At 44.7% G+C, this 18,616-nt stretch overlaps 1 protein-coding gene across 5 annotated transcripts in view; it reads right to left on the bottom strand.

Annotated features, from left to right (window-relative positions):
* LOC134900336 (stimulated by retinoic acid gene 6 protein-like) overlaps window positions 1-18,616 on the bottom strand; it is a 200,353-nt gene that overhangs the window by 157,648 nt on the left and 24,089 nt on the right. For all 5 annotated transcript variants that reach the window (XM_063914232.1, XM_063914234.1, XM_063914231.1 and 2 more), the window contains 5 exons: window positions 17,840-17,970; window positions 15,238-15,358; window positions 14,180-14,225; window positions 7,182-7,310; window positions 6,805-6,872 (listed from right to left, as the gene is read on the bottom strand). In XM_063914232.1, coding sequence (XP_063770302.1) covers window positions 6,805-6,872; window positions 7,182-7,310; window positions 14,180-14,225; window positions 15,238-15,358; window positions 17,840-17,970 — 495 coding nt within the window. The remainder of the gene's footprint in view (window positions 1-6,804; window positions 6,873-7,181; window positions 7,311-14,179; window positions 14,226-15,237; window positions 15,359-17,839; window positions 17,971-18,616) is intronic.

Genomic DNA, 18,616 nt, shown 5'->3' with positions numbered 1-18,616 from the left:
GCTGATTTTTGCAACGGAGCGATTAAGGCAAAAATGCGCATGCGCATGGTACGCAGTGCGCATGCGCTAAGTATTTTAGCACAAAACTTAGTAGATTTACTCACGTCCGAACGAAGAATTTTCATCGTTAAAGTGATCGGAGTGTGATTGACAGGAAGTGGGTGTTTATGGGCGGAAACTGACCGTTTTCTGGGAGTGTGCGGAAAAACGCAGGATAAAACGCGGGAGTGTCTGGAGAAACGGGGGAGTGGCTGGCCGAACGCAGGGCGTGTTTGTGACGTCAAGCCAGGAACGAAATGGGCTGATCTGATCGCAGTGTAGGAGTAAGTCTGGAGCTACTCAGAAACTGCTAAGAATTTTCTATTCGCAATTCTGCTAATCTTTCGTTCGCAATTCTGCTATGCTAAGATACACTCCCAGAGGGCGGCGGCCTAGCGTGTGCAATGCTGCTAAAATCTGGTAGCGAGCGAACAACTCGGAATGACCCCCATGGTTTTGCCCAACTGCTAACAAAATTCCTGCTGCGATCAACTTGGAATTACCCCCATGGTTTTGCCCAACTGCTAACAAATTTGCTGCTACAATCAGGTCTGAATTACCCGCTTAATTAGTACTTCAGTCTATTTTATTTAACCGTCTGTGCTCAACCATGGATTATTTTAAAACCTGGACTGTTAGGGTGCTTTGAGGACAGAGGGTTCTATTTATTATGCCTTGGAAGGAGATAAAGTGGACAGAGATAAAGTACATGCCAACCAGTTCCTAATTGCCATTTTCGTAAACCCAGCCTGTTACATGGCAGTTAGACAGTGATTGGCTGGTACTTTATCTCCGTTCACTTTATCACCATCCAAGGTTTAGTAAATAGACCCTACTGACTGCTTGGTTCAAGAATACCGAACAGGTTTCTCCATTGGAGCCAACCCCCTTTTTTTTCACCATTTGACTTTATTGTTTGGACATATATGATCTAGACACTTAATACATTTAGAAAAGTGTGCAGGACTCTATTTTTATTCTATGTTTATGTATTTGTGGTCAGGTGAGATCCACGTTTAAATCCTGCAGCCGTTTCGCTAACAGGGCGCGCAAATTGTTTACATTTCTTTTCGACTGTGCTGTATATTATTTACTCCATTCAAAGGGGTTATTAATTTTTAATCCAAATAATTTTTACAGGGTTTGCCCTGTGTGGTGTAGGGATACGCTGTCCTGTGCCGCATATTGTGTTATATAATTCCAGAAAAATAATTGAGAACAAAAATTGAGAGGATAAAATATGGAAAGATCAAGAACCACTTCCTCCTAGTGCTGAAGCTGCTGACACTAGTCATGACATAGATGATGAAATGCCATCAATGTCGTCTGCCAAGGCCAATGCCCAATGTGATAGTAGAGGGCATGTAAAATCCAAAAAGCCAAAGTTCAGTAAAAGACCCCAAAAAATAAATTTAAATGGTCTGAGGAGAAATATACACTTGCAAATATGCCATTTACGACACGAAGTGCCAAGGAACGGCTGAGGCCCTGGCCTATGTTCATGACTAGTGGTTCAGCATCACATGACGATGGAAGCCCTCATCCTCCCGCTAGAAAAATTATAAGAGTTAAGCTGGCAAAAGCACAGCAAAGGACTGTGCGTTCTAAGATGGAATCACAAATTCCCAAGGAGAGTCCAAGTGTGTCGGCGGTTGCGATGGCTGACCTTCCCAACACTGGACCGGAAGAGGTGGCTCCTTTAACCATTTGCATTCACTCTGCAAGTGCTGGAAGTAGCATCCACAGTCAAGTTTCTGATATTCAAATTCAAGATACAAACAAAAATAGTTAGCAGTGGGCGCAACACCATATAATCATCCTTACATAAAAATGCAGGTAAACTTGAAAGGAGTTCCCTCCTATTACTTTGTATCCGGCTTTGTGTCCTTAATTCACTCCTCTGTATTTCCCTCCAAGATGTAGTTCTTATCTTGGTATAATCAAAGTGATCATAGCGTAGACCAATTTCACAGGGACAACAGATTTATTAACACAAAGCACTCACGATAGACAGGAATATAAAAGCATAAAACCACAGAATGGTGGACAGAAAGGGATGCTTGCATCTGGCACTATCAGGTTACCCTCCCAAAGGCACTGTAAGTTCCGGATCCCACAGTGCATCAAAGGATCCGATGGTCCAGGTCCATCCGTTCCACCTTTCAACAACAGTCACCACTTGCTCAATGCGTTTCGGACACTCTGGTCCTTCCTCAGAAGCATCTGTGGTTTTATGCTTTTATATTCCTGTCTATTGTGAGTGCTTTGTGTTAATAAATCTGTTGTCCCTGTGAAATTGGTCTACGCTATGATCATTTTTCTTATACCGAGATAAGAACTACATCTTGGAGGGAAATACAGAGGAGTGAATTAAGGACACAAAGCCTGATACAAAGTAATAGGAGGGAACTCCTTTCAAGTTTACCTGCATTTTTATGTAAGGACGATTATATGGTGTTGCGCCCACTGCTAACTATTTTTGTTTGTATTTTATAGTTTTGGAATTTGTTGTGAAGATTCCTGTGTTGGTGGTTGGCTGCTCTTATACCATAGGCAGCGCATTTTGGTTGAATTTCTTCTTATTCAAATTGAAGATGTCACTGTTGAAGTACACCAGGATGAGGATATGGGTGTTCCTGGTGCTGAGGAGGAAGTTAACGATGAGGATTCTGATGGTGATGTGGTTTGTTTAAATCAGGCACTGGGGGGAGACAGTTGTTGTCCGTGTGATGAATAAGCCCATTGTGATGCCTGGGCAAAATACCTAGAAAAGCCACCTCTTCGGTGAAGAATTATTTCTCCACAAAACCGGACAACAGGTGTCAAGCCGTGTGTTGCCTCTGTCAATCCGTAATAAGTAGGGGTAAGGACGTTAACCACCTAGGAACATCCTCCCTTATACTTCACCTGCTGCGCATTCATCATAAGTCAGTGTCAAGTTCTGAAACTTTGGGTAAGAGTATAAGCAGTCAACTGACACCTAAATCCCTTCTTCCTCTTGTACCCAAGCTCCTGCAAGCCACACTGTAAACTCCCTCAACGTCAACTTCTTCCTCAGTCAGGAACGTCAGTAGACCTGCATGCCATGTCACTGGCAAGACTTAGGAGTCTTCTCCTAACCGGGATTCCTCCAGAGAAACCTTGAGTGGTACACCTGCTGTTGCTGCCGCTGCTGTTGTTGCTGCTGGGAGTCAATCGTCATCCCATGAGGGAAGTCAGAAGACCATTTGTACTACGTCAACTAAGCAATTGACTGTCCAACAGTCCTTTGTGAGGAAGATGAAATAAGACAGCAGTCATCCTGTTACAAAGTGGATAACTCAGGCCTTGACAGCTATGTTGGTGTTAGACGTGCGTCCGGTATCCGCCATTAGTTCAGTGAGACTTAGAGAATTGATGGAGGTAGTGTGCCCCTGGTACCAAATCCCATCTAGGTTCCACTTCACTAGGCAGGCGATACCGAGAATGTACAGAGACATCAGAAAAAGTGTCCTCAGTGTCCTAAAAAATGCAGTTGTACCCACTGTCCACTTAACCACGGACATGTGGATAAGTGGAACAGGGCAGACTAAGGACTATATGACTGTGACAGCCCACTGGGTAGATGTATGGCCTCCCGCAGCAACAACAGCAGCGGCACCAGTAGCAGCATCTTGCAAACACCAACTCGTTCCTAGGCAGGCTACGCTTTGTATCACCACTTTCCGTAAGAGGCACACCGGTGACAACCTCTTACGAAAACTGAGGGACATCATCGCACAATTGCTTACCCCACTTAGACTCTCCTGGGGATTTGTGATATCGGACAACGCCACCAATATTGTGCGTGCATTACATCTGGGCAAATTACTGCACGTCCCATGTTTTGCACATAAAATGAATTTGGTGGTGCAGAATTTTTTTTAAAAATGACAGGGGCATGCAGGAGATGCTGGTGGTGGCCCGAAAAATTGCGGGCCACTTTTGACATTCAGAACCTGCTCTGCCATCACCTGAAGCAAGATGTGGTAACGAGGTGGTATTCAACACTCTATATGCTTCAGATGATGGAGGAGCAGCAAGAGGCCATTCAAGCCTATATGTCCACCTATGATATAGGCAAAGGAGGGGGAATGCACATGACTCAAGCGCAGTGGAGAATGATTTCGGTCTTGTGCAAGGTTCTCCAACCCTTTGAAGTTGCCACACGTGAAGTCAGTTCAGACACTGCCAGCTTAAGTCAGGTCATTCCCCTCATCAGGATTTTGCAGAAGCAGCTGGAGAAATTGAAGGAGGAGCTAAGATGGAGCGATTCCGCTAAGTATGTAGGACTTGTGGATGGAGCCCTTCATTCGCTTTGCCAGGATTCAAGGGTGGTTAATCTGTTGAAATCAGAGCACTACATTTTGGCCAACGTGCTCGATCCTAGGTTTAAAGCCTATGTTGTATCTCTCTTTCTGGCAGACAGGTTCAAAGACCTGCTGGTGAGAAAATTGTCAACTGAAGCGGAACGTGACAGCTCCTCCTAAATTTTCTCCTGCAACTGCAGCTGCGAGAAAAAGGATAAGATTCCCTAGCCCACCCGCTGGCGGCGATGCAGGGCAGTCAGGAGCGAGTGCTGATATCTAGTCCGGACTGAAGGAGCTGCCAATGATTACTGACATGTTTACTGTCACTGCATATGATTCTGTCACCATTGAAAGAATGGTGGAGGATTATATGAGGGACAACATCCAAGTAGGCATGTCAGACAGTCCGTACGTATACTGGCAGGAAAAAGAGACAATTTGGAGGCCCTTGCACAAACTGTTTTTATTTTACCTAAGTTGCCCCTTCCCCCTCCAGTGTGTACTCTGAAAGAGTGTTTAGTGCAACCGGAAACCTTGTCAGCGATCGGCGTAGGAGGTTACTTCAACAAAATGTGGAGAAGATGATGTTCATCAAAATGAATTATAAATTCCTCTGGGAAGACCTTTACCAGCAATTGCCTCCAGAAAGTACTCAGGGACCTATGATGGTGGATTCCAGTGGGGACAAATTAATACTCTGTGAGGAGGAGGATGTACACACTGAAAGGGGTGAGGAATCGGAGGATGATGATGAGGTCAACATCTTGCCTCTGTAGAGCCAGTTTGTGCAAGGAGAGATTGATTGCTTCTTTTTTGGTTGGGGCCCAAACAAACCAGTCATTTTAGCCACAGTCATGTGGCAGACCTTGTCGCTAAAATGATTGGTTTGTTAAAATGTGCATGTCCTGTTTATACAACATTAGGGTGGGTGGGAGGGCCCAAGGACAATTCCATCTTGCACCTCTTTTTCTTCTTTGCATCATGTGCTGTTTGGGGACTAGTTTTTTAAAGTGCCATCCTGTCTGACACTGCCGTACAACTCCAGGGGTACTGCCGTATAAGTCCAGGGGTACTGCTGTCTTGTGTTGCATCAGCCCAGTGGTGGTGTCTTGTGCTGCCATAAGTTCAGTGGTGGTGTCCTGTGCTGAATATTATTTACTCCAAATAAAAGGCTTATATACATTACTTATATTATTATCCAAATAATTTTTACAGGGATTGCCCTGTGTTGTGTAAGGGTACACTTGCCTGTGCTGCATATTATTATAATAGCTCCAAACTGAGGCGTCACCGGGTATGGTGACACCCGGTGCGCACCCCTGATCTCCTGCCACGCTCATGGCAAAACTGGGTGTGGTCTTACACATAGGGGGCGTGGCTTCGCAGGGATCCCAGAACATTTGGTGTCACCCCCCTCCAGGTGTCACACCCGGGTTCGGACCGCACCCCCCGCACCTGCCTTATGACGCCACTGGCTCCAAAAAGGTTATTATTATCCAAATTAATTTTACAGGCTTTGCCGTGTGTGTGTGTGGTTTAGGTGTACGCTCTCCTGTGCCACCAATATTGTGCGTGTATTACATCTGGGCAAATTCCAGCACGTCTCATGTTGTTTGTGCCACACACTTGTGTCGCTTAGCTTAGTCATACAGCTACCTCATTGCACCTCTTTTTCTTCTTTGCATGATGTGCTGTTTGGGGCCTAGTTTTTTTAAGTGCCATCCTGTCTGCCATTGCAGTGCCACTCCTAGATGGGCCAGCTGTTTGTACCGCACACTTGATTTGCTTAGCTGGGCCTAGTTTTTTTAAGTGCCATCCTGTCTGCCATTGCAGTGCCACTCCTAGATGGGCCAGCTGTTTGTACCGCACACTTGATTTGCTTAGCTTAGTCATCCAGCCACCTTGGTGCAACCTTTTGGCCTAAAAACAATATTGTGAGGTGTGAGGTGTTCAAAATAGACTGGAAATGAGTGGAAATTAATGTTATTGAGGTTAATAATACCGTAGGATCAAAATTACCCCCAAATTCTATGATTTTAGCTGTTTTTATGTTTTTTTCAAAAATCATCCAGATCCAAAACTAAAACAAGAAAGGGTGGAAACCAATCCACATCCAAAACACGAGCATGGAACCAGAACCAAAATTAAAACACAAAACACGAAAAGTGCCCACCGCACATCTCTAATCCAAATCCAGCAAAAATAGTTCGGCACACATCTCTAGTTTTTTCTAAGTGAAAACCTGTTGGCATTACTGTATTGTAAGAAAGGTTGTGTCGATTTTGGCGATGTATAGCGGTGATGCGGTATGAAAATTACGTCTTCCTAATTGTATTATATAAGCTGTCCCAATTATGGGTAATAAAAGATCACTACTTTATCTGCATTATGTTTATAGTGGTGCCGCTGATCACATTGTAGCATGAAGCTAACTTACTGTACAGGTTTTCTCAAGAGTCTCTTGACATGCTCAGCTTGATGTACAGGTAAAAAACATGTTTCTTCCTTTGTAAAGAAAATGAAAAAAGTAATTATTATTTAGAACTTCGAAGGAAATAAATCAACTATAGCACAGAACTATATGTTCTATGCTTGATATACAGTACATTATATTATGTGTAATGGTATCTTAACGTGGGAACTCAGTTTCTTTTTGTGAAGAAACCCAGTCACAGTGAACACTCCTAATACTGGAACAAGCTGCCCACAGTCTGGGCACTAACAGACAATAATTCATAAAAATGCTCATCCAAGAACATTACATGCTTGATAGAGCTCAAGTATTCGCACAAATAAAAATGATCATTTACTTACATTTTGAAGGTCAGCTCCCATCAAAATTCTAATGAATTTTATGAATATGTGAACAAAACGTCCCATCAAGAAGGCTAGACACAAAATAGATGGCCAATAAAAAATGACATTTTCAAAACGTCCTAAGACCTGCAAAACACACAGCGTAAGCCAAAGACTAATAATGGTTATTACATTATCATATCAAAAAGGTGCAAGATGAAAAAAAAAAAAAAAAAAAAAAATGGAACGTGTGTGTGTGTGTATATGTATATATATATATATATATATATATATATAAAAAAGTTATAAACTCCTGGATTTTAGAGGTAAACAAAATTGTTTTTGAATATGATATAGTCATTTCATGGCGTATAGCAAGCAGCCTTCAGTTTGTTAATGGTACTTGGTTAATGTTTTTAGACCTCAGCTGACCCGCCAAGTGATGCAAAACTTCAGAAATTGACTACAAATGTGTATTACAAATGAAGGCCACCATTTGGACGATATCATATTTAAAACCAATTGAAAACAAACTATATTCCATGCAGTTTTAGATTATGTACTGACATTATGCATAGCATTTAACAAGTACCATTTCTTTTCTGTTAACTTAATATCCTGGAGTTTTTTTTGCCTCAACCTGTATATATACATTATTTTATTATAATACACTATTCACCAAAAACTATGCAGAGTTCTTAAGATTATAGTCCTTGATCACTGTGTATTCATCAGCCAATCTAATATGCATTTACCTAAAGCAGCCTCCGCACCACAGGACAAACCAGCATATATAAGTACAGGCAGGTCAGGTGACACCTCCATGGTTTCAAATGTTTATTATATTAAAAATACGTATTGCACCAGACGATTAGTAGTTAAACGGCTTAGCACAATGACACTGTAACATACATTCATGGACAGGTAGGATTTTTGGATCCATGACTGTTTCCTGCTCCAGCCTGTATGCTTCAATATGATAAGTGTTATTACTACTCTGTGATAAGTGTTATCACTACTAAATGTCTGGTAATTATTAAGTGTGTTTTAACATAATAAAGAAGACTTTGGAAGTATTCCCTGTCTGTATTTTATTTAACAAATATATGTTTATAGATATTTGATTCTAGTTGTTGGTGCTGGCTAACCAGAGGCATCTAACCGGTACCTTACACTTTACCAGAGACCAGAGGCGTAACTAGGGCTTTTGGCACACAGGGCAAGATGAAGAATGGCAACTCCCCCCTCTAAAAAAAGAAATAAATATCCCTACACGTGTCAAAGTCACATGCTTCTGAAAAGGTCCATGGTCTACTGGGTAGGGGGGTGGTTTCACTTTTTTGGTAACTGTGAGAGAGATAGGCATGGGGAGGGGAAGCATTGGGAGAGAGGGAGAAAAGAGAGAAGGGTGAGGCATGGGGAGAGAGATGGAGGAGAAAGAGAGAGAAAACAGGGGCAGAGAGAAAGAGAGAGAGGTGAGACAGACAGGGGGTGTGGGAGGGTTGAAAGAGAGGGGAGCAGAGGAGAGAGCAGGCGAAAGAAGTGAGAGATAGAGAGAGGGGGTGTGACAGGGTTGAGACAGGTCATCACTGTGTACCTCCTAATCCTCCCCCCAGTACAGTTGCCACTGTGTACCTCGCTCTGTCTCTCTACCAATGGTGCAAGCGTCACTGTGCTCCTCTGATCCCCCTCCCTCCCCTTCAGTACAACAGTACAAGCGGCACTGTGTACCTCCGTCAGTGGCAGTTCCCACTCTAATTAGTGCCAGCAGCAGTGGGTCCCTTTTCAGCCCTGGCAGTAGTCCAGGTCCTTTATTCTGGTTTTCACTCCAAGGCCGGTCACTAGATTATGCCATCGAACCCTGGCAACAGAAGTGTCACAGAAGGGGGAAGGAAAGGGGAGGGGCTGGATCAGCTGGACCACCTCCTCCTGATACTACTACACTGCCTAGCAGAACTGATGAGGGCCCCTTCATTGTGAAGTTGCTCTCCATTAATTGAAAAAAAAAAAAAAGCTCCAGAAATGACGGGTGTGTGTGTGTGTGTGTGTGTGTGTGTGTGTGGGTAGGGCAGGGGGGGGGGGGAGGAAGGTGGCATCCACCACTGCCGGCCCTGCCATGATGCCCAGGGCTCGTGCCCCACTTGCACCACCCTTGTTACAACTTACGCCACTGCCATAGACCCTACAGATTGTCCACAATGGCTAGGCCATATAGGTAGCAGCTATTAATAGGTATAATGACATCTGAGCCATAACAGGCGGAGTCTCATCAGGCTAGAGTACAAGCACGTCAGGAATAGCTAGAGGCAAGACTGACAGTTTTCAGATCTGTGATAGTAAACAATTGTTTAATCTTAATCTGCCATATAAATTGTACTCAAGGTTGTTTTAAACCCTATATCAGGCATGTCCAAACTGCGGACCTCCAGCTGTTGTGAAACTACATATTCCAGCATGCCCTGACACAGTTTTGCTGTCAGAGAATGCTAAAGCTGTGTCAGGGCATGCTGGGATGTGTAGTTTCTCAACAGCTGGAGGACCGCAGTTTGGACATGCCTGCCCTATATCAAATACATATTATTCAAAAACCTCATTAAAAATGTCATAATAATGAGGAACATATTTATACAAGTGTCTACTTATTTCAGTGAAAATAGGATTTTGGTTACCTACCGGTAAATCCGTACAGGATGCTGGGGTCCACATTAGTACCATGGGATATAGACGGGTCCACCAGGAGCCATTGGCACTTTAAGAGTTTGAGAGTGTGGGCTGGCTCCTCCCTCTATGCCCCTCCTACCAGACTCAGTCTAGAAACTGTGCCCGAGGAGACGGACATTTTCGAGAAAAGATGGTGAAGTCTAAAAGCCGGCCTACCGGCCGGCTTTGAATGACTGCGCCCCAACCTCAGGGACTTGCATCCGTGGTTAGAAGGATCCAGTCCTGAATCCCGGACCTGCGGCCCTCCAGAAGGTGAGGTAGTTGCAACCACCAGAGGAGTGAAATCCTGGCCTTTGGTGACAGACGTATCCTCTGGTGCATATGTAGATGGGATCCCGACCACTTGTCCAGGAGATTCAGTTGGAAGGACTGAGCATGAAACCTCCCATACTGTAGAGCCTCGTAAGAGGCCACCATCTTCCCCAGAAGGCGAATGCACTGATGAACTGACACCCGGGCTGGCTTCATGACATCCCGGACCATTGTTTGTATCACCAACGCTTTTTCCTCTGGAAGAAACACCCTCTGCACTTCTGTGTCGAGGATCATTCCCAGAAAGGACAACCTCCTGGTTGGCTCCAAATTTGATTTTGGAAGATTCAGGATCCAACCGTGTTCCCTGAGCAGTTGGGTCGTGAGAAGGATGGACTGTAACAGCTTCTCCTTGGACAATGCCTTTATCAGCAGATCGTCCAGATATGGAATTATGTTCACCCCCTGTCTGCGGAGAAGAACCATAATTTCCGCCATCACCTTGGTGAAAACTCTCGGTGCTGTGGAGAGGCCAAATGGCAGAGCCTGGAACTGATAGTGACAGTCCAACAGCGCGAATTGGAGATAAGCCTGATGCGGCGGCCAAATCGGAATGTGGAGGTACGCATCCTTGATATCCAGGGATACCAGGAATTTCCCCTCTTCCAGACTTGAGATCACCGCCCTTAGAGATTCCATTTTGAACTTGAACTCCCTGAGAAAGGGATTTAGTGATTTTAGGTTCAGAATGGGCCTGACCGAACCATCCGGTTTCGGTACCACGAAAAGGTTTGAATAGTAACCTTTGTTTTGCAGATGAGGAGGGACCGGTACAATAACCTGTGCCTCCACCAACTTCTGGACAGCTGCCTGCAGGACAGCCCTGTCTGCTAGCAAAGCTGGCAAGCCTGATTTGAAGAATCGGTGAGGAGGGAGATCTTGAAATTCCAGCCTGTACCCCTGGGACACGATATCTTACACGCAGCAGATTTCTGTTCCTGGGAATCCGCCGCAGCCGGTTTCTTGGATTTGGGCCGGACTCCCCTAAAGAAGGTGTTGGATGGTCTGGCCTTTCGTGGCTTGGCAGCCCAAAAGTGCTGTGATGCAGTTGAAGAAAAGGGTCTCTTGGTACGGCAAAGGGAAGAAAAGGTGACTTACCCGCCGTAGTTGTGGAGATCCATGCATCTAACGCTTCCCCAAAGAGAGCCTGACCTGTGTAGGGTAGGGTCTCCAAACTTCTCCTGGATTCCACGTCGGCAGACCACTGTCGCAGCCACAGTCCTCGACGAGCTGAGACAGACATGGAAGAAATTCCTGCAGCCATGGAACCAAGGTCTTTTATGGATTCTACGAGAAATCCTGCCGAATCTGGACTGATATGCAAAAACAATTCAACATCAGATTTATCCATAGTATCCAAATCTTCATATAATGTGCCTGACCACTTTACTATAGCTTTGGCAATCCAAGCACTGGCAATAGTGGGACGTAGTATAGCCCCTGAAGCCGTGTACATGGATTTGAGCGTATTATCAATTTTACGATCAGCCGGCTCTTTCAAGGCGGTAGATCCTGGAACAGGTAAAACCACCTTTTTTGAGAGTCTGGATACAGACGCGTCAACAATGGGCGGGTTTTCCCATTTTTTTCTATCCTCCACAGGGAAAGGAAACGCCACCAGGACCCTTTTAGGGATCTGGAATTTTTCTCATGGTTTTCCCATGCTTTTTTAAAAAATAGTATTTAATTCCTTTGACGCAGGGAAGGTTAGCGAGGCTTTTTTATTTTCAGTAAAGTAAGCGTCCTCAACCTGCACAGGTGTTGTATCAGTGATATTCAACACATCCCTAATGGCCTCTAACATCAACTGCACCGCTTTTGCAAGAGATGCTGCCCCCCTCAACACATCCCCATCACCGTCCTCAGTGTCAGAATCGGTATCCGTGTCATCTTGCATAATCTGTGCAAGAGCACGTTTTTGGGAATATACAGTCTGAGGTAACAGAACTGGGCCAGACTGCCATAGAGCTCTGTAAAGCCTGAGTTGCAGACTCATTCTGTGCAACCCTAGTAAAAGATTTGAGAAATCATAGATTTGATAGAGGATAACCACTCAGGCTCCCTTGCTGGTATCTGTGCTAAAACAGTACAATCCTGATTACATGGAATGGGATCATCCTGAGAGGACATATCCTCTGCAGCATATGACACAGAGGGGCAGATGTATTAACTTGGAGAAGGCATAAGGAAGTGATAAACCAGTGATATGTGCAAGGTGATAAAGGCACCAGCCAATCAGCTCCAATATGTAAATTAACAGTTAGGATCTGATTGGCTGGTGCCTTTATCACATTGCACATATCACTGGTTTATCACTTCCTTATGCCTTCTCCAGGTTAATACATCTGCCCCAGAGTTCCTGGACATAGCTTAATGGAGACCACAGACACTCCACATACACACAGGGGAGGGCAGACAGAGTTTCACCCCCAAGAATGGCAAGAGAGACACAGAGATTGGAGCCAACCCACACACAGCGCTTTTTAGGTAAAGGGAGACCCCCATCCAGCGCTAACTGTGCACCTTAATAGGTTACACAGCCTATATACAGCCTTCCCCCCTTCTACAACTCCCTGGTACCGTGAGAGATAGCTGGAATTGTTCTGGAGGAACTTGCTCTTCACTGACAGCGTTGTGCAGGCAGGAAAATGGCGCTGAACGCTGCTGGGTCCGCTCTGAGGAGAAGCTCTGCCCCCAAAATGGTGCTGTCTTCCCTCTCTTCATAGGATTATACTGGCCTGAGGAATTATGCTGGCAGAGATCCCGAGACCCCGACAGGCCGTGTGACCAGTGTAGGGTGTACGTGCTGGCTCAGGGCGCCCCTCACAGCTCCGCACTATGGGGGTCATTCCGAGTTGATCGCTCGCTAGCTTGTTTTAGCAGCGGTACAAACGCTTTGCCGCCGCCCACTGGGGAGTGTATTTTAGCTTAGCAGAAATGCAAATGCATGTTAAGCTGAGCTCTGCAAAAACAGTTTGTGCAGTTTCTGAGTAGCTCTGAACCTACTCAGCGCTTGCGATCACTTCAGTCTATTCGTGTCTGGATTTGACGTTATACACCAACCCAGCGAATGCCCAGCCACGCCTTTGTTTTTTCAGACACGCCTGCATTTTTACAAACACTCCCTGAAAATGGTCAGTTGACACCCAGAAACGCCCGCTTCCTGTCAATCTTCTTGCGGCCGTCAGTGCGACTGAAAACTTCACTAGAACCTGTGCAAAACAACAAATGCCTTTGTACCCGTACGTCGCACATGTGCATTGCGGTGCATACGCATGCGCAGAAATGCCAATTTTTAGCCTGATTGCTGCGCTGCGAACAACGGCAGCTAGCGATCAACTCAGAATAACCCCCTATGTACCGCTGAGCCCCGGAGCGCAGTTAGTACTACGCTCCATACCCTGTTGCCGCCATCTTTACACCAGCCCCCCGCATGCTAGGGGGGTCGGTGACTCACTCGCCACCAATCTTCTGGCTCTGTAAGGGAGTGGCGGCATGCTGCTGGGGTGGCGGGGAACGATCGATCCCCTCAGGAGCTCAGTGTCCTATCAGCGGAGATAGTGGCTCAGACCCCGCAGGGCGGAGACTACTCCCCCACTTAGTCCCACGAAGCAGGGAGGCTGTTGCCAGCAGCCTCCCTGTAAAATAACAAACTCTAAAAAAAAAACTTTTTCTAAAGAAGCTCTGTAGAGCTCCCCTAGCTGTGACCGGCTCCTCTGGGCACATTTTCTAAACTGAGTCTGGTAGGAGGGGCATAGAGGGAGGAGCCAGCCCACACTCTCAACCTCTTAAAGTGCCAATGACTCCTGGTGGACCACCATGGTACTAATGTGGACCCCAGCATCCTCTAGGATGTAAGAGAAACAAAAATGTTCCTTGCAGTAGAGCTTTTCACAAATATTCCCCTATGTTACCACTATGTATAGGTAAGTGCTATGTGCTCTGACTATATACAGTACATACAGACATTTAGCATAACATACCTGACCATGAGGGCACGATGTAATGTAAATCATTGTTACTATAAACCTAAAAATATTTCCAAAATTAGTAAAAAATAAAACATAAGCATTTAATTTTCCTTATTGTGTTGATGGCTTTATCATAGACTTAGCATTGAAGACATCATGTAAATATTATAGTAACATTTATTGAAGGACATGCAATGTTCAACCTGGGCAAGCAGGAGAGTAGAGAGCCACACAGGGCCCTTGTATGAATGGAGGGTGGCCTAAAAATGGGGGGGGGGTGGTGGTAAAAATTATTGAATGTTAAAATAAATATTTGTGGGTTTCCAAAGCAGCACACTCCACAGGGATGCCATGACTGTTTCCTGCTCCAGCCTGGGCATGGGAGAGGGCACCTGCTTTTTACATCCTCCATGGCCAGAGCCATCTTCCCTGTGATATTTAAGATGGTGGCGCATGTGCACTAGAGAGCAAAGACTCTAGCTTTTAATGTGCTGGTGCCATCTTCCTGAAGATATCACTGGGAAGATGGTGCCGACTTTAAGTATAGGTATACTTAGGAGGGGTGTTTGTGTGAAGGGGGGGAGCAGACCTGGGCTTCCGCCAGGCCTATACAGCAGCCCAGACCCAGGCAATCAGTAATCTAACTTTCTCTGCACATGTTATATCTGCTCCACCTGCAGTGCACATGGTTTTGCCCAACTGCTAACAAATTTGCTGCTATGATCAACTCTGAATTACCCCCTATGTCGATGACGAATTCGCCCATCGGCCATGCATGTCGTTCAGGCAGCGTTAACTAAAAGTGGAAGCACCAATAAAAATGTCCGCCAGCTAAGATGCTGCACATATGCAGCTGCGGAAGTCCCCCCATAAGCGTTTATAGAGCCGGGCTGTCAGTCACCACTGACCATATATATGCGTCTGTGAGAAAGCAGAAAGAGGTAAGGTGTCCCTCGGAGGATGGGCAGGCTCGGAGAAGCCTGAAAATATAGTAGAGGGCAGATAAAGGAGTAAAAGACCAAATAACAGCATAACACAACTTATAAATAGAAAAACATAGTTATACTTGCCAAGTAAGTGTATATAAAAATCCTGTGAGAGACCCAATTATTTTACTATTTGTGCTGAGACAGGCAAATATGGGATAATAAGATAGTCCAACTTCAATGGCTCCAACTAGAAGACCAAGTGCTAGAAAAGAAATGTAACAATTTTTTGTAATCTATTTATTTTAAGTTTATATAGGGTTCAAGAGACGGGGGAGCGATATCACAATAGGTTACAAGATAAGCAATATTGTAACTTCAGAACACTCCAGTGCAAATCAGATAACAACATACTGTATGTATAAGGTTGTAACAGACAAAGAGAAACCACACTAAGTAAACAATACATAAGTAAACAATACATAAAAGCCAACACACATCTGATGTGGCTTCAGTGCTTTATGGCCCTCATTCCGAGTTGTTCGCTCGCTAGCTGCTTTTAGCAGCATTGCAAACGCTAGGCCGCTGCCCTCTGGGAGTGTATCTTAGCTTAGCAGAATAGCAAACGAAAGATTAGCAGAATTGCTACTAAATAATTCCCTGCAGTTTCTGAGTAGCTCCAGACCTACTCCTAGACTGCGATCACCTCAGTCCGTTTAGTTCCTGGTTTGACGTCACAAACACGCCCTGCGTTTGGCCAGCCACTCCCTCGTTTCTCCAGCCACTCCTGCGTTTTTACCTGGCACGCCTGCGTTTTTTAGCACACTCCCTGAAAACAGCCAGTTTCCGCCCAGAAACACCCACTTCCTGACAATCACACTACGATCACTCGAGCGAGGAAAAAACGTCGCTCGAGCTTGTGTAAATCTACAAAGTTTTGTGTGAAAGTACTTAGCGCATGCACGCTGCGTACCATGCGCATGCACATTTTTGCAGTTTTTTCACTTAATCGCTGCACTGCGAAAATCGTCAGCGAGCGAAGAACTCGGAATGACCACCAATGTGTTATAATGCAAAACAGTGCAGTACAGAGATCAGCATACGCCCACACTGTCCCAATGTTCACAGAGCACTGGGCATGCCCCACACAATGATGGAAAATGGGTGTGTGGCCTACGATCGCTGCATTCTCGCGAAGCCACATCCCCTTTTCGGGAATGCACGCCTTTGGAGCGCAAGAAGTTCTTGGTTCTCATTTCAAAAAGTTGGGAGGTATGGATCAGGATGAAATATAACAATTTTATATCTTGACTTATCAAAGCTTGAAGAGAGATAAAGTACCAGGTGGTCTTCAGTTTGCCGGCTGTCGGGATCCCGACAGCTGGCATACCGACACTTTTTCTCCCTCTTGGAGGTCCACGACCCCCCTGGAGGGAGGATAAATAGCGTGGCATGCGTAGCGCTCCACCGTGCCCACAAGGGGCTCATTTGCGTTCGCCACGCTGTTGGTATGCCGGCAGTCGGTATTCCGGCGCCGGTATGCTGGTCGCCGGGAGCCCGGCCTCCGGCATACCATACTACACCCTAAAGTACCAACCAATCAGCTCCTAAATGTCACTTTACAGGCTGTGTTTTAAACATGACGTGATCTGGTCGGTTGGTTGGTTGGTACTTTATCTCCACTTTATCTCTCTCTAAGGTTTGATAAATCTGCCCCATAGCATACCCTCCAACTGTACCTTTTTAATAGGTACAGTACCTTTTTTTCATGGTCTGTACCGATTTTTGGCTCTCCAAACTACCATTGAAAGTATAGGAAAAGGGGCGTGACCACGCCCCCTTTACCAGTGGTCACGCCCCCTTTTCGGATTTGTACCGATTTTTCTGTGTAAAATGTTGGAGGGTATGCCATAGGCTGGTAGTACACATACTAGATGCAATAAGGAGACATGTAATTTACAAGAAATCTCATTTTTAAATATATATTATATACTAATTTTTTGAATGATACAGCGAAAAATGTATATTTTCATTACAAATTAAACATCAATTTAATTGTTTAAGACCGTTTGTTAAACAGCTGCTTTTCTTGAATTATTGCTAACATTGAAATGTAACAGCACTTCTACTGTTGCAGAAGTCGGAGTATACTGTACATTACGGTATCTGGTGTGCATTATAAAACAATCCATGAAAATCACAACATGTAAAATAATTCTGTAAATGGTGATCTTTTAATGATTTTTAAAATCCATGCTTGTGGGAATGTCAATGATCTATAAATGTGCCAATATAACTTCATTGTGTATAGCCATGTTATTATAAATTAGTTTCATGTGTTACATATACTGTATGTACATTGTATAGTGGTCTTAGTCATTATACTTTATATTCATTTTTATTTCAGAGATACCTATTATGTAGTGTGTGACAAAACATGATAAAGTGATAACAAAGGTAATCTATAGAATAGCTAGTTTCATCTAAAATGTAAGATTCTGAATGACCAGAAACATTACTAAGAGATTGATTTGTGGACCAAAAGTCCAGTTAAACCATGGGAGGATGTTACAATACAACAAAAGTGACATTAGGTCTAAATTTATCTATGTTTCATTATGCAAATGAATGTGTTATTATTATTATTATTATTATAATACACCTGGATTTTATAGTGGTTTATTTCTCATGTTTTAACGCTGTATTTGCTCATCCATACACATTGCAGTTACTTAAACAAACGTACCTCGAGCCCATGAGGGAACTGCTACTGGCAGATATTCCTCAGAAAAGAGTGACATGACCTTGTTAGCAATTGCTCCAAATGCAAAGCCAAATGTCCATCTGTTGTTAAATGTGCCTAGGAGATCTAAAGGACTGTTAACAGAAAGGTAATGGATTAGATCAACATCTTTGTATGATCACTTAAATTAAATTATATTCTAATTGTATACAGTATATGTAGAAAATGTGATGAAGAATTGTTTGAGCGCCCTACTTTACTTCGCACAGGAGTTCACTATGTAACTGAATTTCCATTGTAGCTCATAGCTTTATGGAGCAATATAACAGTGTTTGCAGGGGTTGGGATTGATTTGCCGGCGGTCGGGATGCCGGAGATGATCTTAGGTATACTTACCTTACCCCCTGGCCCCCTAAGCCACCCTCCCCACAGCCTAAACCTAACACTTCCCTCTCCGCAGCCTAACTTTAACCCTCCTCGTTGGTGCCTAACATAAACCCACCCTCCCTGCAGCCTAACCCTATCCCTCCCCTCCCCATTGCCTCACCCTAACCCTCCCCGGTCGTGCCTAACCCTAAACCCCCCCTCCCCACAGCCAAAACCTAAACCTCCCCTCCGCAGAGCCTAACCCTCCCTGGAGATGCCTAACACTAAACCCCTTCCCCACAGCCTAAACCTAACCCTTCACCCCCTGCAACCTAACCCTAACCCTCCCCGGCATATGCGGTTAGCATATCGATCGTCATGATCCCGGCTGTCACAATACTGCCGCCGGTATAC

Source organism: Pseudophryne corroboree, chromosome 1 (assembly GCF_028390025.1).
Source record: "Pseudophryne corroboree isolate aPseCor3 chromosome 1, aPseCor3.hap2, whole genome shotgun sequence".
Taxonomy (NCBI): Eukaryota; Metazoa; Chordata; class Amphibia; order Anura; family Myobatrachidae; genus Pseudophryne; species Pseudophryne corroboree.
The sequence above is the reverse complement of the archived record's forward strand: the minus strand, read 5'-3'. Positions and strand labels throughout refer to the sequence as shown.